Here is a 23,697-nt window from a genome sequence, read left to right on the forward strand (position 1 = left end):
AACTTTATTTGTAAATTAAAAGACAAAAACAAGATAACAAACGCACCATTAAAACACAATCTTTTGACTGCTAAGAATTAATTGCAAGCGGTACTCTCAGTGCAATGATCAAATATTGGTAATAAGTCCTATCAGATAATGGGTGTGCCTTTTGACATCCTCATTACCCACATGAAAAAACATAATAAGTCTTATTAGATAATGGGTGTCTTTTGACATCCTCATTACCCACATGAGAAATTTAAGAATTACCACATATTTATCATCACAAATTGTAAATTAAAAGACTAGAAAACAAGATACCAGAGCACCATTAAAACACAATCTTTTGACTACTAAGAATTAATTGCCAACGGTAATCTCAATGCAATGATCAAATACGGTAATAAGTCCTGTCAGAAAATGGGTGCCTTTTGACATCCTCATTATCCACATGGATAAAACTTAAGAATTCCTGTCATATAATGGGTGCCTTTTGACATCCTCATTATCCACATGGAAAACTTAATAATTACCTCATATTTACCATCGCAGGTATGTAACTATTCGGCCAAGCTGTGCCTTCCTTTTGGCCGACTAAAACAGCTCGCATGAACAATTTCATACTACATCTTTTATAATTTCAACTGAATCAAATCTACGCAACAGAGGTTACTTTTGCAACTTGTTGTTTCAACCAAAACAATCGGAATCACTAGACAATTTAATAAATAAATTTAAACGGGATTGGTCTTAAATTCACAAGGCAGATGGGAAATGTCTTAAATTTACAAGGCATCACTAACATAATGTAGGCTGAATTAATCCATTATGTCACTAAGTAACCATAAGGCCACTCGGCAACCCTTAAGTGTGAAGACAAATTCACAAATTTAGAAGAAGTCACAAATCACACCAACGTGTGTATGACAATACTTAAGTGTGAAGACAAACTCACGAGTTTAAAAGAAGATGAAAGTCACAAATCACACCAATGTGTGTATGACAATACTTAAGTGTGAAGACAAACTCGAATTTGAAAGAAGATGCAAGTCAAAAATCACATCAATGTGTGTATGACAATACATTTACATATATCGCATAAAAGCAACAACAAACATAACATGAAATATATTCAAAATGCATGACAAGACAAAATATTATTGTAGAAAACTTAATAACAATAAACTCTTTTTTTTTGGTTACCAATAACAATAAACTCTAACATCATAATCATGCTATAAGAAAAATATTCAATTTCAAACCAAAATAAAATTGAATCTTATATACATCAAAATATTCATGCCACAATTGATTCACATATACAAAATGATTCTTTAAATAAAATAATGAATAACGCTAGACTCAATTGTTTCCTAAACAAGAAAACAAACTTTATATGTTTATAAATAAATAAACACTTCTAGAGTTCAAATTTCCAAAAATTAAAGAATCAAATACTCATTCTGAAATATGTTATGATGTACTATACAATTGGTTCAAAAATATTTTGAGATGTGTTATTAAACACTAATAAAAAAAAATAAACAAGTCTCCACACATGATATATGATGACCAAATATATATCAAAAAACTTTATACGTCTAATATCTCAAAATAAACCTTATGTACAACATCTATGTAAATCAAAACTAATTTCAAATAGAAATTAAGTTGCAAATCATGACAAAAATATTTGAAAATTATATTAACCAAATATATATACTAAACGACTCAATTTTGAGTCAACGCTTCATGTAAGGACATTCCACCTTTAAGTAATATTACTAAATAATAAAACAGTAAAAATTGCCCGTAAACTAGATAGAAGCACTCAATTAAGAAAAATTGCATGTAGTTCTTTACGCTTGCCACACACATATTTTAATTCCAAATAACCAATTTTAATTGCAAAATTAAAAAAATTGCCAAGCATTAACAGAAAAAACTGAATCGGTGAATTGCAGCTTTATGAACTCATACTACTGTTACAAACCAAAGCACGTACTTGTGAATCAAAGCATAATTCCCAATATTATATGCAATTTACAGGATTATGATTCCTTTAAAAAAAAAAATCCCAAAAAGAAAGATAAAGGTTAATTTAAATCAGAGAAGTTGACCATGAACCCAAAATTCAATAATAGGGTTCAAATAAAGGTATTCAAAACTGAGTAAAGAGCAATAAAATACAGCAACGTATTCGGCAGCGCATCCGATAAAGAGTTACGCAGTGCAAAGCATGAAACAAATTGTTTCACTCGTTTACGAAACTTGGATAAAAATAAAAAAAATTCTTCACAGAATAGCCGAAATCATACACCAAAAAAAAAAAAAAATTGGCAAAAAAATATTTTACAAACGCCGAACACACGTCAAGAATATGATTCAATAACCGGCGTTCATAAAATATAAAATCTAAACATGCGTAATTCAAGCAATCCCAATAAATCAAACATGAAGACCCGCTCTGATACCACTTGTTGGAAATTTAAGTTTTCATAAAAACAGATTTCATAATACATGTTCAACAATTATGAATCAAATAGCGGAAGCAAGCAAAACATTGAACATGACTATGATTGGATCTGACATGTTTGATTTATCAAGGATATTAAAAATTAGGGTATTATGAATACGGCTGGACAAACGGGCGGGTTCGGGCTCAAACACCCAATCCGTTCTAACCCGCGGGTGCTACTTACAGGTCCAAACTCGTCCGTTTGCACTACGGTGTGTTTCGGTTTTTCGGTTTCGGCGGGTGGTGCGGTTCGGGTTTTCGGTTCTGAAACATTTCAAAATAAGAGTTTGCAGTGAAGAAAATCAAAACGAAAATGGCAAAGATCACCACAAAAACAGAAAATATGGTGTAGATCTACAAAGATTAAGCTCAATTTGATGTTCATGAAGACAAATCTAGCAAAAGATAACGGTATGAAGTATAGGAGAGGAGAAGCTGAGATGGGAAGATGAAAAGAAAAGGATGGTTGTGAAACATGTGAAGTCTAGATCTGAAAAAGTGTAGCAATGGTGTTGTAATGTAGTAGCAAACTGCATAATGTGAAGTTTCTCATTCTTCTGGTTTTCAAGAGAGAGAAACGTAGTAATGGTTTTCAACTTCCCAAAAGTGGTTTCCACTTTTTAATTGATTGATTTGTTTTTTTTTATAAAAAAAGGGATTGATTGTTAATAAATAATAGAGATTGATAGCTATTAACAGTAATAAATAATAATAATGTCTGCATTTGTTGCGCGTCTCTAGGTACTGCAGAGAGAGAACATGGTCTGAAAAATTAAATAGGAAGATGTAACGGGCGGTTTCGGTCTTCCGACGGGTTGTATTTCAAAATCCGAATCCGACCATTGCTATCCTTCCAAAGCCGAAATGAATAACCCGATGACCCGATAACCCGCTTCTACCCACCCGTATAGCCTCACATGGCTTCGGACTGTTCGGTTCTGGGTCGGGTGGCGGGTGGGTGTCCACCCCTATGAATACCTGGATAAAGTTTCATGGAAGCCCTCTCAAGCAACGATGAAGAAAGAGATACGATGATCTGAAACACACAACAAGGTTAGCAGCGGCTGATTTGGTTCTTCCTCAACCGGTACCTTTATTCCTCAAGTTCTCTTCAGATGGGGAGAAGAGAGAGTTTGCTGTGTACGGTATATTGGGGACCATAGCCTCTTTTATATTGGATGACCATTAGGGTTTTCCATTATTCCGTTAACGGGTCATCCGGACATCCACCCATATTGAGTCCATATCCATTAATTAAATATTTAATTAAGGGAAATGTTAACTTGTGCCCTTAAGACACAAGTTAATGATTCAAATATAGAAATACTTTATTGGAAAGTGTGCATTGCATTTAATATTTAACTTTTTAATGAATTGAATGCACAAAATTTTAGAAAATATTTCTTCTTTTAGGTTTCTTAACATATGCCCTAAGAGCACAAGTTAACACTACCCTTTAATTAATTATCCAATTAGAAATCTAATAGCTTTATTACTTAATTTGATCACTAATCAATTAAGGCTCACAATTGATAAATAACTAATATAATTATTAGAGCAAATTGCACTCACCTCCCCTGAGGTTTTATTAAAAGACATTCACCTCCCCTCTAGTTTAGAAAAAACATTAACCTCCCTTAATTATATCATGATTGTGGCACTTTCCCCCTTGGACACTAACAGTGTTACTTTTAACGGTGCACACCATAAATCTCTGCCTTCATCTTCATTCACACGGTCCTGCACAAGCACAGTGGTTCAAAAGACGTTGTGTTTATAAGTTTCCTCCAATTTTCACTATTTCTTCATCTATTTCTTCATCGCTACAATCCTCTTCGGCGTTTACATGTTTTCTCCAATTTTCATTATTTCTTCATCTCTTCAACTTTCTTCCTCGTTTTTATTTTCTGCATTTTATTATTCAAGTTTTTTTTTTCACACTATGAAATTCAACTCTGTGCATATGAATTTGGAGCATAAGGTGTTTGTTGATTTGTCTGAGTGAAATTTATTTGTTTTTTATCGAGTATCATCAAGCAATGGAACTGAAGCTTTTTTTTAATCCATGGAACTTTAAATTGGTAATTGTGGGGGAAATAATAAGATATTATGAAGACATGGTAGTTGTTTCTACAATGTATAAAAGGAGCTTGAATTAGGATACATACGATTGATAATTGTTTGTTGTCCTCACTAAAATATTGGCAACTAATAGGAACATCCATTTTGTCTGTTATCCATTTTGCTTGTTACTCTTGGCATTACTTGTTATTGGCTGAAAAATTGGCAAATTGATAGATATTCATGGAATAATTTTGTGTGTTACCTTGACTAAATAATTGGCTATTTGAAAGAAATTTCCATTTGGTTTGTTATCGTGACTCATGACATAAGATTCTTATGGTTTCAACTTTCAAGTGTCATCATTTGTGTAAACCTTTTCTTTTGACCAAGAAAAATATATTTTCTCGAGTATTTCTCCTTACTATTTCTTGCAAGGGTCCTTAAATTTCAATTAAAACTGAACAAGCCAAAATAAGATTCTGCCTGTTATATAGCATGCCTTTTCAATTTGTTTTGCACATGGTTACAGTTATGGAAGCAAATTTGGTCTAAAGTTTGAAACAGATTTGGTTTGCACTCATAAAATTGAAGAAGCAATAATATAACAGTTATATCATAGCAAAGACAGTGTTCTATCTGCACAACAAAAAAATTGTAGTCCATATTTGGAACTAAAACCATTGATAAAATTCAAACATATCCAAAATCTATATGATGACAATTGATTCCCAAATCCAAAACCAGCAACAATATCAAATTTACCATTGGTTCTCCCAACAATTAATGTGAAAAAACAATCACAATATCCAAAATACTAATATTCTTCAAATAGACAGTTCTAAAAATTAGGTTCCTTCTTATTGTTGCAGAAAGCAAATGTTTATCTCCTTTCATTGAGTAACTTGGCTACTCAGTTGCACTTGACTTGGAGTTTCTTGTATTTCATTAGTAACTTGGCTGGTAGTACCACGTCTGACCTGCAACTTTTTCTATAAATACAACATAGATGTCAATATTAGTCCAATATAAAGCTAATCAATAATTAAGGTTAATTACAAATAGAAATAATACCTGTTTTTTAGTTTTATCTCTTTGACATCCCAACTTATTATGCCCAAATTCACGGCAGTTCCCGCATCTAACCGTGCTTGATCTTCTTGCATCATGTGAAGCTGTTGGACCTTCAGTAATACCTCTCTTCCTATTAGTTTTCGGCCTTCCAGGAAGCCTCTTCATTGCCGGAGGATCAATTTTCCCATAAGAGCCTCTATTGTTGGAATCTAATTCAGGCATGGGATGTATAATCTCTGAGTAACACAAACTGTAAGTTGTGGTAGAATAAGAATCATCACAGAACATCTCCACATTAGCTCTCTTATATGCAATGCATGAACATGCATGCTTGCATGGTAAACCAGTTAGCCTCCAATAACCACAATCACATACTCTAGCCCTCAAGTTCACCACAAAGGTGGTAAACCCATCTTTTACTCTAAACTCATCATCACCAGCATATGTGACTTTACACATTCTTCCATCTTGCATTGAAGTGTCTAATACTTTTCTGACTTTAGGTGTGATAACATTTTCAAACCCACACCCTTCTTCATATCTCTTTTGAAATCTAGCCATCAACCTACAAGTAATAGACTCAACCATCGACAAAATTGTCTTCTTTCTATCATTTCCCAACCAGTTGTTAAAGGACTCCGATACATTATTTGTTACGTGATCAGATTTGCACTCAGGGTCTATAGTATGTCTAGCCCACATACTTTTGGGTCTTTCACTATCTAACAACCAATTTGCAGCCTCGTTGCTCACCTTTCTAAGTTTTTCCATGGATTTATCAAACATAAACTCATTGTATGCCATTGCAACATTCCAAAAATGTGTACTTAGAAGCAACGTTCTAAATTTTAATTTGAAATTGCTTAGCAAATGATTACAACAAAACCTATAGATAAGAGACATAAACAAACAATTAATAGAATGGACAAAAAATATGTTCAAGAAAACATATAAAGTAAAATAGTTAGTTACCTATGTTTGCCATAAGGAAATATTTCTGAAACTGCATTATGCAACCCCTGTTACACAAGTATTTATAAGTAGGCAACCAAGTATGATATAAAACTATAAATTAAATTGAAATTAACAAATTAATTTTCACCAACCTTTTGCATATCTGACATGATTGTCACTTGTCTATCTTTCCATTCAGAAACAGAACTCAATGAATCGCGTAACAAGGATAAAAAAAACATCCACGAGTCCTTGCACTCAATTTCAACTACCGCAAATGCAATTGGAAACATGCCTTTGTTTCCATCAATAGCTACAGCTGAGAGTAATACTCCACCATATGGTCCTTTTAGGTGACATCCATCAATCCCAAACCAAGGCCTACAACCCCTAACAAATCCATTTTTCATTGCATTTAGGCAGACAAAAAACCTCTTAAACTCTGGATTTTTGTTGAGTCTGGGTTCCAACTCTAGCTTTATGATAGATCCTGGGTTTGTTTCGAAAGCAGAAAAAGCCCAAGCTGGCAGGTCATTATAAGAAAGTGCATGAATACCTTTATTATCTTGTTTGACCTTGTTTCTTGCACGATAAAGCTTAGTTACATTAGTTGGTTCTATGCCATACCTATCCAACAACTCTTGACTCATGCTCGCATAGCTCATATTTGGCTCAGCTTTCAGTTTACTCTCTAGCTTTGTTGCAATCCAAGTAGATGTGGCATTTGAGTTCTTTGGTAATCTTATACAAGAATGCACATGGTTATATGTCTTAATCTTGTATGTTTTCCCATCAGGTGTAGGAGAGGCATGAATCCGCCAAGAACAACCATCTGAAGCACATTTAGCAGTTACTCGAGCCTTTTCATTTTTAATTCTTTTGATCTCAAATCCCTCTTGTATAACAAAATCTCTAAGGGCAGCTCTAAACTCATCCACATCGCCAAACAATAAACCTTGTTCTAATTTCACTTTTCCATCAGATTCATGGTCAAATAATTTCCCTTTCATACCTCTATCAACATAAATAGGCACTTTATCTTCATCAGAGTTTTCATAAGCAATAACATCATATTTTTCTTCATAATCACTTAGCCCGTCATCACTATTCTCATTTTTCATTTCTTCTTCATCTATATAGCTAGAGACAGAATCAGTTTCGCCTCCTTCATTTTGTTGAGGTTCGGCGGTCATTTGCCATTCATCATCAGACTCACTAGTTACTATTTCAGGTTCAGCTCTATCAACTTGATTATCATTAAAATTCCTCAACATAACATACAAATGAATGTAAATGCAGTTACTGTTTAATTTGAACATATCAAGAATATGAGAATCCGTATTAATTGGGATTCTTATATGGCTACCTGGATGGCAGAAAGAAATGGAGAAAGGCAAACCTCTGTCATCGTTGCATCCAGTGGGAACATCCAACAATCTAGAAATATCGTCGATCAAATCAAGATACGAGTAACGGTCAGGATCAACATTTCGTAGTGGCAAAGTTGCATCCCCTGCATAATGTAGAAGCAAATGCACACATCCTGGTTCTGGTTCATCATGCCTGTTATTCTCCATCTACTAACCCACCTTAAACATAACCAAACAACAAAATATGTGAGAATTTTGGGCCAAAAGTGATTAAAAGTTGATAAGAATGAAATATTGAACAAACCAGATGACAAAAGATGGAAAAATACCGTGCGAGATGATGTCTATGATGGCTGGTTTTGTATGTTAATGAGAAAAGATAAAACCCTAATTGTTGTTTATGAGTTAAAGTAGAAACAAGAAGCAAGAGACAAGGGCGAGAGGCAAGGTGTGTTTTGGTGGAAAGCTGGTGATGATACGTCAGAGTGAAATGAATTTTGATAGCATCGTTTCATATTCTTGACTTTTGGAAGAAAATACAAATTAGGGTTTAAATTTGGATGTTTGAGAGTAGCAAGGAAACGTCAGTCAGGTTAACGGTGTTAAAAAAAGGGAGGTGAATGTTTTTTCAAAACTAGAGGGGATGTGAGTGTCTTTTATTAAAACCTCAGGGGAGGTGAGTGCAATTTGCTCTAATTATTATTACGATATTTGCCCACATAATGATATTGGAATATAATAAATAATAAAATATTCCAACAAGATTCTCAGTCCATTCTACAAATATTTTCGATCAAATGTGAGGAAAGAGGAAGGGTCATAACTGTAATCATAATGAGGGTAAAATTGGTAAAGGATGAAGCAGTTGCAAAATGCATTGCAGCAACGTTACTCTTAATCTGAATCTGATTCCCTATCAATGGAGCCTACCATTTTGTTTACCCATTCTCCTACGTTAACGTTACCTCCGCGCGGAAACGTTGAAAGAAAAACCAAACAATGTGTACTCATTTCATTGACCCGTCTATTTAATTTACGACTCTTAATTTGTCCAATATATCTCTTCTCTGAGGTGAGTTATACCCTCCACCCCACCCTGCGTCACTCAATCCCTTTACTCTAAAGCCTAATGCCCTAATTAATACTCTCTCAATCTACACCACTCAGGCAATAAACGATTGCTTGCTTGCAGATCGACAATAATGTATTGGTCCAACCGTCTCAAAATAACTTAGATGATAACTTCACATGTAGAAGAGAGAGAGAATTAACTATTAATATATAGTGGAAGATGTTTGTGAATGATACTATTAATTCGATGATGGAATTTAAAAAAAGACAAATGTTAACTTGTGCCCTTAAGACACATGTTAAGATACTCATTATAGAAATACACATATCAAAAGACGTGCATTCAACTTCTTAAAAGTTGTTATATTGTGTTTTTCAATGCAAAATTGCTCTATTTAGGTTGTTTAACATGTGCCCTAAGGACACAAGTTAACATGACCCATCAATTATTTTGAGAGAAATACTGTAAGAGTACTACTATAATCAGTCATCATTATTATCTGTTCAAATCAAACAACGAGCCCCATGTGTCTGTCCTTCACAAACTTTCTTGCACAACTGACTGATTTAGTATTGTAAAAAATTACGTTATTCATCATGGTATTCATATGGTCCGTAAAAAAATTAGAAAATGATATCATCCGATCACACCTTAAAGAATCAAAAATAAAGATTTTGTTCTAGAATTTTATGTATTGGTTGTTCTTTAAAAGTTAAATAATACAAATTCCAGGATAAAAATTTTATTTTTGCTTTTCTAACTTGTGTGTACTCTTACAACACTCACTAGAAGACAAAAAAATATCCTAGTATAGGTAAAAATGAGACAATATCCTAGTTTAGGTAAAAATGAAACATAGTAATTGTAATTTTGTAAATCCTAAAAGTGGTAAGTAATCGTGAAAGACCTCATATGAGGTAATCCAAATTTTCTATTTATATCAAAGAAAAATAATTAAAACTCTAAAAAAGAAGACCCAGATCCAGAATCTACAAAACTCATCTATCTATTTAAAAAATAAAATCGATATACAGCTAAAATCTGATTTTTTTTTTCATGAGTTTCTTTCTTTTTCTATGTACAAATACACAAAAAATAAAAGAAAGAGAGAAAGAAAAACATAAAAAGAAGAAAATCCAACCAAACATGGTTACAAAGAAAGAGCATCCTCAGCAGAATGAAATTCAGGGATCCCAGAAGCAGCCCATAATCTCTCATTGAAAGCACTTTGTAACTCATCAGGTATAAAAGGTGTTCTACACAAAGGACACGTTCTCTGATCATATCCCATCCAACGGTCCAAACAACCTCGATGGAAAATGTGTCTACAATTCGCTAACCGTCTGATCTCATCGTTTTCCTCGAACTCAGTAAGACATACAGCGCAGCTTTCGGGTGGGTCCACCAGCTCCATGAATTTTACAACGGGAAGGATTTCACGGATAAGAAGAGCTGAAACTGATTCAAATTCGGGTATTCGAGTTGAATTCTCGGGCCATATAATGTCGGGTTCGATGAAATCGGGGAGACCCATGTAGCGGAAAATGGTGTTGATGAGTTTCCGTATGAAAGTGAAGATGGAAAGAAGGTGAAGAACTAATTTAGGGAAGAGAAGTTCTGTGTAACCTACTGGAAATCCCATGGTTTGTGCTCTAACAACGACAACAACTATTGCTAATTTGAGGCTGTGTGTGTGTGTGTATTGATTTGGATTTAACTATGGTTTTTGTGCTCTGTTAATTTTTGTGTGTGTTTGTGTGAAGAGAGAGAGAGAGAGAGAGCTTGTAACACTGGCCTGCCTTATATAGATGAGATGAGAATAGATGGAGAATCAGAGTTGAGAGGTTTTGGTGGGGAAATTCCAACAATGACCTTTGCCCTTTAAGGAGATCTAAACGAGTAATTAAAAGACCCTTCAATGACTCACCCTTCAATGACTCACTTTAAAATTAAACTCGTAACAAATGGTTAACATAAAATTCAAAATCATCAATAAATTTTAGTGGTCGGAGGCCTATTCAATTAGAAATGGCTAATGAGAGTAATAACGTTTTGTTGTAAAGACTACTAGTAGATATTCAAGTCTGTTTTTTCATGGGGTTTAAGTCTATATTTGTGGAGCAGTCTATGGGTTTTAGGCAATATAATGGATGGCGTTTTCAATGCACAATGCACAAATTTGTGCATCATACACAAGTTAAGGGAAAGTTTCTTTTTAACAATTAGATTAAAAGGAGCATGGATCCTTATTATAGTCTCTTCACACTGTATATCATTTTCATTTATCTTCAACCTCTTCACCTACCACAAGACTACAACTCATTTCCTTCTTCACCATGTTCTGGAAAAATGTAGCAACTCATAACATCACCATGTTCTGGAAAGTTTGTGCATTGTGTAACGCTAAATGCCACTTCTCTGTAAAATAATTGAATGTATTCATATTTCAACTAACCCAGAAAAATAAACAAACAACCATCTTCTTCAAAATCTCATCCTCTTCAAACTTAGCATCTTGTTTCACATTTTCACATAAAATCCAGTTATGGTTTTCACATAATTGTACAAATTCGTTTTTGCTACAAAATTTTTCAGATCCGTTCCAATTATCCGTTACCTTGTTTAGATTTTTGCAATTACTTCCTCAATTCAATTCTTCAGTATGATTTCCGTTGTTGACACAAAGATAACAAAATTTTCCTTTTTTATTAGAAGATAACAAAATTTACTTTCCACTTTCACCCAGCAAATATCCACTTACGAAATTCCAAAAACATATGAAGCCAGCAAATATCTCACACCACTATTAAAATCCACTTACTGTTTTTATACTGATATGAGATCTAATGAAAATTGGTGTCCCTCAAAAAAAGATTTTTATGAAAATGGATTAGAATTAACTGTACACCCAAATGGGGGACTTTAGTTGCAAGGTTATTTGATGAGCTAGTTGTATAATTTTTCTGGAATTAACTAAAATCCGCTACTGTAACAAATCCAACTTTGTTTATCGAAGGCAGCAGCATGGTTATCTCATGGATAGCCTCAAATTTGATTTATTAGAGGCAACAACATAATCTAAGTCATGAATAACATGTAAATGTCATGTTGGGATTTTATCAGTGTGGTGTATGAATGTATATGAAAAAATATTACTCATGATGGTTGAAGACAACATGATAAAGAATAAAAAAAATATAGTACAACTAGACCATGATAAAATCAGCACTCCTCATTGATCCAATGGTGTACAAAAAACTTGTGAATTGAAAAAGCAACTTTGTACATGTGCACAAATTTGTGTTGTGTGTATGCTAAATGCCACCAATATAATGCGCGCGGATACTTAGTTTATCAAAAAATGGCTAATGGCATAGTAGGAGTATAAAATGAAATATTAATATATTAGATTGATTAGTTATCTATAAATGAAAGGATGTTTATTATTTTTCTTCTTCTATTTACTAACTGCTAAGTTGTCTTATTTGTGGGTCGCCAACTCTGACTTATTCGAGTTTAAGTCAAGCTAATTAGCTAAACCGTTGATTTGTTTAATTTATTTATTTTTGGCTTTACTCTATTTTTTGTGATTCAAGTTTTGTTATTATGTAATTTTAAAGCCATTGTTTCCTCCTTTTTTTGCACTAAAGGGATCTCTAATTATACCGTCACTTTCTAATACACCATCTGTCCTTCTTCTATTAGTTTTTATTTGGAGCACAAACATCTTTCAAAATCTTCTAGAATCACAAGTTTTGTTGAATCTCTCAATAGATTTTACCTCATATTATGGCTTGATTTTACCTTATATTATGACTTGATGCATACGTACTTGGTATTGTATTAGATTTACAGATGTCATGATGATTCAATTGATCCCGACAAAACCAAAGTGATACTATCAAACATGAAATTAAACAAATTTTATGTGTAAGCTGTTTTTCCTCAGCAATGTAAAGAAAATCCACATAATTAACCCGTGTCATTATGATGAGTAAATTTTTATAGAAAAACTTGAAGACGCTTGATTATTACAATTACTGGTAATTGTTTGTTACGTACGCATGCGTTTAAAGCACGAGGTATGAGTTATTTAGACACAATCACATATAGCATGTGACAAGCTATAATGATTCATGAAACTGCCGTTTGAATTAGGCAAGGCGTTCCATAGTTATTTATTATCATGAGCATTTGCTGTTGGAGGGAAACATGTCCACGGGTTTATCAATTGAAAGCAATGGCTCATAGATTGTCTCTTTGGTAATTTGTTGTTCTTGCAATTTCTTGATCTTGAATATTTATTTATTTTCTCTGTTGTTAATTCATGGAGTAATTGGGTCAAGAATGAGTTGACAGAGAGATGAGGGTGATGGTGTTGAAATGAAATGTCCCATTCGTGTCCAAGAAAATGAGGATAAGTGTGGTACCACCAACCGTCGCTATTGGAATTGGAACCCACTAAATAAGCTAGACCGTGGCACTCATCAAGCAGCTAACAAATCAAATAAAACAAGGTTAAATATGTTTTTAGTTCCTACAAAATATTGAGTTTTTAAGTTTAGTCTCTATAAAATTTTAATGATAATTTTAGTTTTCCAAAATATTATAGTTTATACAAATAGTCTCTATTTTAAAAACATTTTACAAAATATGGATACTTTTAGTCCTTTAAAATAGTTCATATAAAATGCAAATAAGGACTATAAGTGAATAATTTTTTTGTAGAGACTAAACTTAAAAACTTGTAATTCAGTAGGGACTAAAAACATATTTAATTCATAAAAGAATGATGGTACCTTTTTTATTTTAAATGATCTGAAATTTATTTAATTCAGAAAAAAAATTATAAATAATGAGAATTGACAAAACTATTTCACTCTTTTGACAATTGAGAAATAGTTTTAAAAATGTAAAATCAAGTTGTTTTATTATGGGGTCTTGGTTAAAATAGTCGGGTAAGTGCAATTATTATGATAAAATGTTTGATGCGATGCCTTTTGAATTTAGTTTTATGAATGAGTCATTTTATGGATGAGAAGTTAAAGAAAAATGTAAGAATAAAAACAATTAAACATAAGTTAATTTGGCCAAAATTAGTGAATTTGAATCTTTTTAGTAAATAAATTCATATTCAAGAAATCAAAATAAGAGGGACTTATTGGACCAAACATTTTAAAAAACAAGATTAACTGTAGTTAAATTATTTTTTATCAAATGATTAAATTCAACACTAACAGATGCAACAGAATTAAAATAATTTTTATACATAGATGAAATGACAAATATCACCATAAACCAACACAAATAAAATGGAGAAATTTAAGTTTTAATCCAAAAACATTATCCTTCCGATCACTCTTATAAACAAAATTAACTTTTCATAATCATTAAATAATTTATGTATTTAATATATATTTTAGACCATAGTCGTCAATTATTTTTGTAGAATGAAATTTTTGTTTATAATAGTAAACAGATATGTTTAAACGATGTAGAAATAGAGAAGAATTTCTCCTTGGTATTTTTTGGTAAATAGAAATTCTCCTTGGTGCATACTACTGCATAGTAACACATCTCCATCTTAACCAAAACAATAAAAATAAATAAACACATCGCCATTCACGGAATCATGTCCCATCTTGATTGGTACGCAGGTTAGCTTCATTTCATTTTCATATATCAAGTTTTCAAACAAAAATATCCTTCTCTCTTTTCACTATTCATATGACGGGACATAAAAAGTAGTAGTAAAATAGAAAGAATAATGTCTCTGCTTATATTGTAAAAAAATAATGTCTCTTTTTATGGTCCATATAGAAAGAAAAAAACATGTCTGTATAATATGACAACTTTATCGTTTATTTTACACCGTCAGTTTTAGATATTAAAAATTTGTCAAAAAAAAAAAAATGTACTGTAAAAGTATGATTGAAGATTTTATTCAAATTGGATAATTTTCTTCTACATTTATTATCCGAATAAAGTTTTATTTATCTAACAAGTATGAATAAGATACTCCCACTCATGCAAAACTCTCTTTTCTACCAATGAATTAATAAATTTCATCATATTTCTTTTCAGAGCAATGATTAATCAAGCGAAAAACATTTCACGATAAATTGACAAATGACAATTGAAAAAACTTACAATATGGTTTATATATATATATATATATATATATATATATATATATATATATATATATATATATGGGTTTTGCTAGAAGACACCTTTTATGAAGGTGTCTTTTTGCAAGTTATTCTATGAACATTTGTTAAAAGACACCAATTAATTTTTATGAAGGTGTCTTTTAGCAAAGTTATAACTAAAAAGTGGAAATTACACATTGAGGTGTGACTTGCTAAAAGACACCTTCATAGGTGGCTTCTAGCAAAACCCTATATATATATATATATATATATATATATATATATATATATATATATTATTTACACTTGAATAGAAGGCAAGCGGACAACAAGATGCGCTGCTAAACCTTTTTGGATGGCAAAACCAATCCTCGTGAACTTACAATGTACTTTTTTTTTTTATTTGAATTCACCGCATTGCAAAAGTGATGATACTCTAACTTTTTTTATGTAATATTCACATCAAATTTGTGAGTATTTATTTAAAAATTTTGATTTAGTAGGAGCCTGGAAGCAAAGCAGATTAGCAGAGCACATGAAAGTATATAAGACAATTTTTGGGTTCAAATGATGACTTTAAATTTAGTTGGCAAACGGTTAACTCAATGAAAAAAAGGTTATTAGAGAAGGTTATTCAAAAGTTTTCGCCAAATTCCTTAAAAAAAAAAAAGTTTTCGCCAAATAAATTTACAATTATCATTAGTAAGTAACTTTTTATTGTTTCCCCTCAAAAAAGAAAAGTAACTTTTTCTTCCAAACAAAGATGAGTTATTGAAGGATGTCGGCTTAACCAATCCAGTGGACATTGAATACTAGCTAGTAGGGGGGTCCATAACTCAAGTTTCGTTTTCATATGAAATGAACAACAATTTCAATCTAGTTTCACTCTATTCATCGTAGACTCATTTATTCGGTACTTTGACTCAACGGAGAATAGGAGAGAAAGTTTAAAAGAGGAAAAAGAAGAAAAAGTGAAGGAGGACATTTTAAAGGTGGCATTTAACATGGACCAATGTAAAACTTGCCCATGATGGACCACTTATGATTATTGGTTAGATTTTAGTGGTCTATTAAATCTCATCATACACCTTCCACACCATATGAATTCTCTTTCTTCTTCCCTCTCTCCCTCCCTGCTCCACACCACGACCACCAACCCACTCTCACAATGGCTTCCAATGTAAACACAAATTAAAGTTCCAAGATTTAATGGATGTTGTTTCAAATTTAAGTTAGAAAATATTTCATATTTTCATCAAACACTTATAATAATATCATCCATTAAAAAAAATAACTTAAAATAATTCATTAAATTCAATTGGGAGTTGTTCGCTCATACTAAGGTAAGAGATAAGGTTTGAATTCTTCAATTTTACTTAAGGGTTATAAGGAAGGTAAGTTTGGTCTTTGGGTAAATCATAGTGGTAAAATTTCAAGCTTCCATAGCTCTCCAGTTTCCTTAAGGGATGTAACCGGTAACTTGTTTATCTCAAAGGAAAGTGCAGTGAGATTCTTCTAGTTTCCAAATGCCGCCGGAAGTTCGTCGGAATACGGGTTGTTCGAGATAGAGATCAAAGAGAGAGTTTCGGTGAAGAGAGTTAACAAAAGAGAACCTGAGCGAAAGTTGTTGCAAATGTTTTTGTGAGAGTGGGTTGGTGGTGGTGGTGTGGGCAAGGAGGACTAGGAAGAAGGAAGAAGAAGCAGATGTCATATGGTGTGGAAGGTGTATAATAAGATTTGATAGATTTGCATAATCTAGCCAATAATCACAAGTGGTCCATCATGGGCAAGTTTTACATTGGTCCATGTTAAATGCCACCCATTTTAAAAATATGGATCAAATGCGGTTTTGGTTTCTATAAATTTTTTTTTTGAGGGATGGTTTCTATAAAATTGTGAGGTTTTAAATTTAATTCCTACATAATACTATTAACAGTAGTTTTTTTTTTTTTTTATGAAGATCATTAATAGTAATTGTAGTCCCTATAAAATCATTTGTTATCAATTTTGGTCCCTGGAGTCAAATGGTATCAGATTTACATACCAAACAAGTTGATAAATATATGGGTAATGTTAACCAGTGTCCAGGGCACTAGTTAAGAAGCAAATATAGTATGTATTACATTGAAAATTGTGTTGTCAATCCCTTAAAAGTTAATAAAGTGTCTTTTAATTTAAAACTTTCTCTTTATGGTTTTTCTTAACTAGTGCTCCCGGGGCACTGGTTAACATGACCCTAAATATATTTCACTTAGAGCTACCCAACCCGCATTAACACCATAAACTTAAGGGAAATGTTGACCAGTGTCCTAAAGACACTAGTTAAGAAGATTACTATAGAAATTATGCATTGAAAATTGGTGAAAAGTGTAATGTTTAACTTTATAAAAGTAAAAAATCCGTTGTTTTTAATGAAAATTTTCTATTTTTGACATCCTTAACCATTATCCTTAAGACACTGATTAGCAAAACCCTAGACTTAAAACAAATATTTGATTTACTCAATGAAAAAAAATTCCAAGACCAGAACCAAAATTCAGTATACTTACATAGATTGAACATATATTTAAATCTATAAAAATCATAGTAATTATTTATTACTATCAGTGTCATAAAAATCAAGCACAAGGCCACATTCCTTGGTAACATGTTTTGGATTATTTGATGAACTAATCTGTTTCTTGTCATTCCAACAATCACTGATCCATTTCACATGAACATGATAAAGACCAGAGATGGTATGGGCAAGTGGGCAATGGTTGATGGGCTAATAAGAAAAATGTGAACCAAGACAAAAAGAGAGAGTGTGGCCAAACTGGATGGAGTGGCGGTTCTGTAAGCAAGCAGGTGCATTGCTTTAGGCCACCAAGCACCATCACACTCTATTTCTAATCTTCTCTGACATGGTGTCTCAATGAGGCCAGGACAACTATTGGTCCACTTTTATGGTTTCTTAATTAATCACTTAATTATTTTTTTAGTCCACTTTTGACAAATGTCTATATAGCTAGGCTCCATTCAACCTTATATTCCCTTTGTCTCATTCTTTGTCTATCTATCATCCATGACTCAATCCCTAACTCTTTCAATTTCTTCATTCTTCCTCACTTTAATCTTTTGAACTAGTTTTTTTTTTTTTATTTATTTATTTATATAATGAAATTCAAGTCCATTCAACAATTTGATTATAAACTGAATGAAACCATTTAGTGAAATCTTTGAGCTCCTTTAGTTTCCAAAAATATTTGTAATTTTAATTTTCACTTGTGTACAAATGATGATATTTTATTATGAATATCACCTTTTTAATTATGATAACCTTTTTAATTATGATATAGAGAAAATAAAGAGAAAACTAGAAACATATACATGCAAGCCGACTTAGCTCAGTGGTAGAGCGCGTGGCTTTTAACCACGTGGTCGTGGGTTCGATCCCCACAGTCGGCGTTGCATTTTCTTTTCTTGTTCAAAGCATGATTTTTTGAAATATTCAATATTTTTTTATGGAGAAATGGATTAAATATAATTATATTCAATCTTTTTTTTAAGCATATATTCAATCTAAATATATCTTGTAGTGTTTAAATTAATTAGTTTTTTTTCATTTTCCAAAACGTTTTCAATTAATTAGTTTTTTTAAAAGCATGATTTTCGGCGTTGCATTTTCTTTTCTTGTTCAAATTGTTCAAAGCATGATTTTTTGAAATATTCAATATTTTTTTATGGAGAAATGGATTAAATATAATTATATTCAATCTTTTTTTTAAGCATATATTCAATCTAAATATATCTTGTAGTGTTTAAATTAATTAGTTTTTTTTCATTTTCCAAAACGTTTTCAATTAATTAGTTTTTTTAAAAGCATGCTTTTTTGAAATATTCAATATTTTTTTTATGGAGAAATGAATTAAATATAATTATATTCAATCTTTTTTTTAAGTATATATTCAATCTAAATATATCTTGTAGTGGTTAAATTAATTAGTTTTTTTTTTCCATTTTCCAAAACGTTTTCAATTAATTAGTTATGTAATGTTGATGATCAAAAGGTTCAAATTCCTTCCAAAACCTCATACATTTGCAGGATAAGATTAACAGGTCATTAGGCCAACTAATTCCAACCATGATGACTTAGCTTTAGGACCTTAACAACAATGTTTAGTCCTCTAATTGCCACTTGCATTATTATTAACTTTATCTCTTCCATATTTGATTCTTCTCACTACTGATGAGTATCATTAAGTCAATTTGGTGATTCCTACGTTAAAGGGCATATGTCGCTATTGATTCAAAAAACCTTTAATCTAAGCACCAGAAATTGCCTGCCATTAAGTTAAAAAGTTAAAACTTAAAATTGGAGCATACCATGGTGCACCACAATATGCTTGTCAGATATTGTCTATGCCTAAAGACAAATGACAAAGGCAAAAAAATAAAATGGATTACGAGACAATAATCAACAAGTTGGTCATATATACATGTGCAAATTAGTTTTGCACTGTCACTACTATCTTTCCAAGAATTTCTCAAACAATTGACATGTGAGACCACGTTGATGATTAGTGATGTAGACATAAAAAAATATTTATAACTTCATAAATTTGTCAAGAACAAAAAAAAAAGTATAGACATGAACAGGGCCGTTCCAATAAAATTGGAGGCTCGGCTCTAATATTAAAAATGGCCCCTAATAAAAATAATTAATGATAATTTATGCAATTGCAAACAAATAAAGAGGATTATTTTGATTTTAATTTGTTTTGTTGAATTTTTTGTTTGTTGATAGATGTGTGGGTTTGACCTAACTTATCCATTTACTCTTTATTTTTGTCAAATAATAAGTGTTTGATTTAGACCTACGTAATAAAAGAAAACATTATACTACATCCCAACAATTATACTCGTACCCTTACAAATAACTGAGGTCCCCATTAATTAGAGGCTCGGCTCCGTAGAGCTCCTTGCACTTGACAAGGAACGGCTCTGGACATGAAAGAGGTTGAATGGAAGGTAGAAAATGGCCTTTATATGCACTTTCTTCTTTCTCCGTGTCTTCCTCACTTCTTCTTTTGGGATATTGCAACACTAATCAATCATTGTTCCATACTTGTTGCATATATTTTTATGATAAAAAAGCAATTGATTCTATCTTAAACGTGTTTGGATTAACAACGAGTTTGATGAAATTATAACGATGATTTTGTTTGGATCTATCGTAATTTCGTCAAGCTCACCGGCGATTCAAATCCACGTGTATAATTCACTTATTATTGTGGAGTGTAAAATAATAACCTAACTTTTTTTTTCCCACTCAATAATTAACCAACCTTTTGTTTTTTTCACAAGAATAACCACCTAACCTAAAAAAGTATTTTCCTGGAGTATGTTATAGCAATATGCTAGTACGGTATTAGTACTGTGTCCTTTTTTATTTTATTTTATTAACGACACGCACAAAACACTAAATAAATTAAATAGTAAAGGCACTGAAATACTGACGATATATGTAAGCATGGCTAGCTAGAAAGAAGAGCTAGCTCTGTTATCTTTCAACAGCTTGCACAACCTGTTCAATTGAATTAAAATGAAGATATGATCTGTAATGCTGTACCATATAGTAGAGTTTCAAAAATTATCTGTATGATTTTTACCATTTATATATAACGCTTGGCTTGTAGATATGGGTAGGGTAAGTGGAAAGCATCATTGTCATGGCATGTAAAAATTGAAAGAGGGAGTTTCATTTCTATCAGGAGATATAAAAAGTTTCACGTTGCTTATGAATCAAAATTAAAAGTAATTTATCCAATGAGTCGTCTGTTTTAAAGGAGAGAATTGTTTGAGTTTCTGAAAGATTCAAAGCAACAATTCAAAAAAAATGCAGTGGAGTCAACTTGAGGTCGGAAAATTGGTACGTCAGGTAGGTGCCTAAGCATCATGCCCTTTAATTTCTTAGCCTCGATTGAGGAATTATTGGTACACTAAAAAGTCACACATTGCTTGAGAATCAAGATTAAAGTAATTTATAAACACCTCGCTCCTCTATCTACGCCTTTTAACTAAAGATAGAACCATGAAGACCTACGCACAAGACCGAAAAAGACAATATATCAAAAAATGGTGTCGCAAAATTGAGGTAAGAACAATTTCATATGGTGGCTTTACAACAAATTGCTTGTTACTTTGTGGAATGTGGGCTGGCTTTGCTTCTTAACCACATTTTCATTAAGCATAATATTGTTACTTTGTCCGCACGTTTTGTACCCGTGAAAATTAAATGGAATCTTTTCCTACCGGATCTAATTGGTCAATTGAATGAATGAGAACTTATATTGTTTAATGTAATCTGTTTTCTTTCCAACACATATTCCTTCTAGTAGTCATATAGTAGATGTCTTACATCCTTGTAAGTAGTTTATTTAAGCACTAAACATTTTATTTAAGCCCTAACCTAATAATCACTTGATAATAATTTATATCTATGGTGCTCCCTCTTTCGGTTGTTTAATGCTTTTTCCCCTTTGCTTTATATATTCATTCATAACACATACATTTGATGATGGCATTTTTGGACGCGTTTCTATGAACAAAGGGAACGAAATAAAGGAAATAGAAAAGAAAGAACGCTCAAAACTAAAAAATATCCTTTAGATACGTGGCCTCCTTTTTTTTTCGTTTAAGTATAGGCTTCATGTATTAAATCATTGTTCCTTAAAAAAAATGTATTAAATCAATAAAATTAAGAAAATTAATAATAATAAGTTTTTTAATAACAAATATTGATTTTACAAGTGTATCTTTCAAAAAAGAGAAAATATTAGTTAGTATTTATTATAGGTATGTTCTTGCTAGTTTTAAATAACTAAATTTTTTTATCATAGCTAGTATTATTGTTAGTTTTGGAATATGAAAATTAATTATAGGTATGTTGATAAAGAAAAAACTTGTTGAAATTTGTCTCAAAATTGATGTTGAAGTTTGACGGAAATTGTGGCATGTGATTTGGCGTTTGTGGCACGATTGTAGTTCTTGAGTTTGAAGGTTGTCACTGGTTTTATCATGGCACGATTGCAAGGCAATGTGACACGATTAACGGATAGAGTCTAATAATGTACTGCCATACTAACTACTTATCGTGGCACGATGGCTGCTTAACGTGACACGATGACTCAGAATTATAAACAATATATAAGACTTCATTCTTCGGGATTCAAGATAGAGACTTAGGATATCAAATGAGGTAACTTTAGGGTTGAGTGTCTTTAGTGAGAGGTTCTCTTGAGTTAGAAGACATTTGTAAATACTTAGGATAAGTGAAATCATTGAGCATCTGTTAGTTTTCGATTTAAAAATATATACCGAACGAAATTACTGGGTGAGTCACGACCAGGTCGCTTTCTTTAAGACGTTTCGCGGCACTACCCTAGTTTGTGCAAGGTAGACTAACAACCACGCCGTCTCCAGGATAAAACAGCCCAGATCACTGTTACGAGTATATACTGCACAGTATATAGTCGCTCGAGAACTACACCTCAAAGTATGGTTCAATCGTTTGATTGAAGCCACTCGATACGGTATGTAACCGCTCTATTCGAAACCGACGGGACAGAAAGGAGTAGAAGATGAAGAATGATTCGTTAACACAAATCGGAGGAAGAAGAGAGAAACCGCACAGGAAGCATCGACTGTGAGATTTGGTGTGAAGAATGAATGGGGCGAGCTCTCCTTTTATAGGGAGAGTTTGTAACAAAAAACGAGTGACTTGGGGATTAAGTCTGCTTAATCCTTAAGCAAACACGTTTTGTTTCTTAATTGGATATATCCGAAAGTTTTTGGATACGCGTTTTGGATCGGGTCGAATCGTAACAAATTTATTTGTTACGCGTAGCGCTTACGGATAATGATTAAATTAATTAATTAATTTAACATTTTCAAGTGACAAAAAATATATATCATCATTTTTTTTTAACCCACGACCCAAGCCCGGCCCGGCCGGCGGCGTAGCCGCCGCGCGCGTGATATATATATTTTGTAAGCGTTCACCCGTTCACAAAATTGGGTACCCCAAAGGCACATCCTTGGAGGTCACTTTGCCCATATATAAACACTTACTAGTTGGGGTGACCCTCCAATGTGGGACATTTTTAAGTCACACCCACACACTAGTTCTTTCATAGTGTTTTTCTTTCCAATTTTCTTCACTAGAATGACTAGTGTTCCAACAGCATCTTTGTTCTTAATGCAGTACCTCGGTCCCTCCTTATGTGCAACAAAACTTTGTATTAATGTGGTTCGTTGCATCTATCAGAAAACACATCGGTGGTGGAATTAGCTAAATTTCTACGAGAGCTAAAATATAGAGTTAATAAGATATTTCGTTAAATATTAGTTAATATAAATATACATTTATTTTTTAAAAAATACATATATTATAATAATTTTCGAATGACTTCTTTATAATAATAATTCTTAAATCACGAAACACGGAGCACATCTTGTTGGTTGTTGCAACAT

General features: G+C 32.4%; 2 protein-coding genes and 1 non-coding gene across 3 annotated transcripts; 1 reads left to right on the forward strand and 2 right to left on the reverse strand.

Moving 5' to 3' along the window:
- Nucleotides 1-5,146: 5,146 nt before the first annotated feature.
- LOC146934213 (uncharacterized) lies at nucleotides 5,147-8,660 on the reverse strand. The gene is made up of 5 exons (XM_085706095.1): nucleotides 8,289-8,660; nucleotides 6,742-8,178; nucleotides 6,608-6,654; nucleotides 5,636-6,521; nucleotides 5,147-5,553 (listed from the first exon to the last, which is right to left on the reverse strand). The coding sequence occupies exons 2-5, from the start codon at nucleotides 8,164-8,166 to the stop codon at nucleotides 5,455-5,457; spliced, it is 2,457 nt and encodes an 818-aa protein (XP_085562221.1). The 5' UTR covers nucleotides 8,167-8,178; nucleotides 8,289-8,660; the 3' UTR covers nucleotides 5,147-5,454.
- Nucleotides 8,661-9,927: 1,267 nt separating this feature from the next.
- LOC146934214 (brassinosteroid-responsive RING protein 1-like) lies at nucleotides 9,928-10,806 on the reverse strand. Its single transcript, XM_085706096.1, has one exon. The coding sequence runs from the start codon at nucleotides 10,671-10,673 to the stop codon at nucleotides 10,182-10,184; it is 492 nt and encodes a 163-aa protein (XP_085562222.1). The 5' UTR covers nucleotides 10,674-10,806; the 3' UTR covers nucleotides 9,928-10,181.
- Nucleotides 10,807-18,558: 7,752 nt separating this feature from the next.
- Nucleotides 18,559-18,630, forward strand: TRNAK-UUU (transfer RNA lysine (anticodon UUU)). Its single transcript has one exon. It is a non-coding gene; the product is annotated as a tRNA-Lys (tRNA).
- The last annotated feature ends 5,067 nt before the right edge of the window (nucleotides 18,631-23,697 follow it).

Source organism: Medicago sativa, chromosome 4 (assembly GCF_051527215.1).
Source record: "Medicago sativa cultivar Bolivia chromosome 4, Bolivia_mono, whole genome shotgun sequence".
NCBI lineage: Eukaryota > Viridiplantae > Streptophyta > Magnoliopsida > Fabales > Fabaceae > Medicago > Medicago sativa.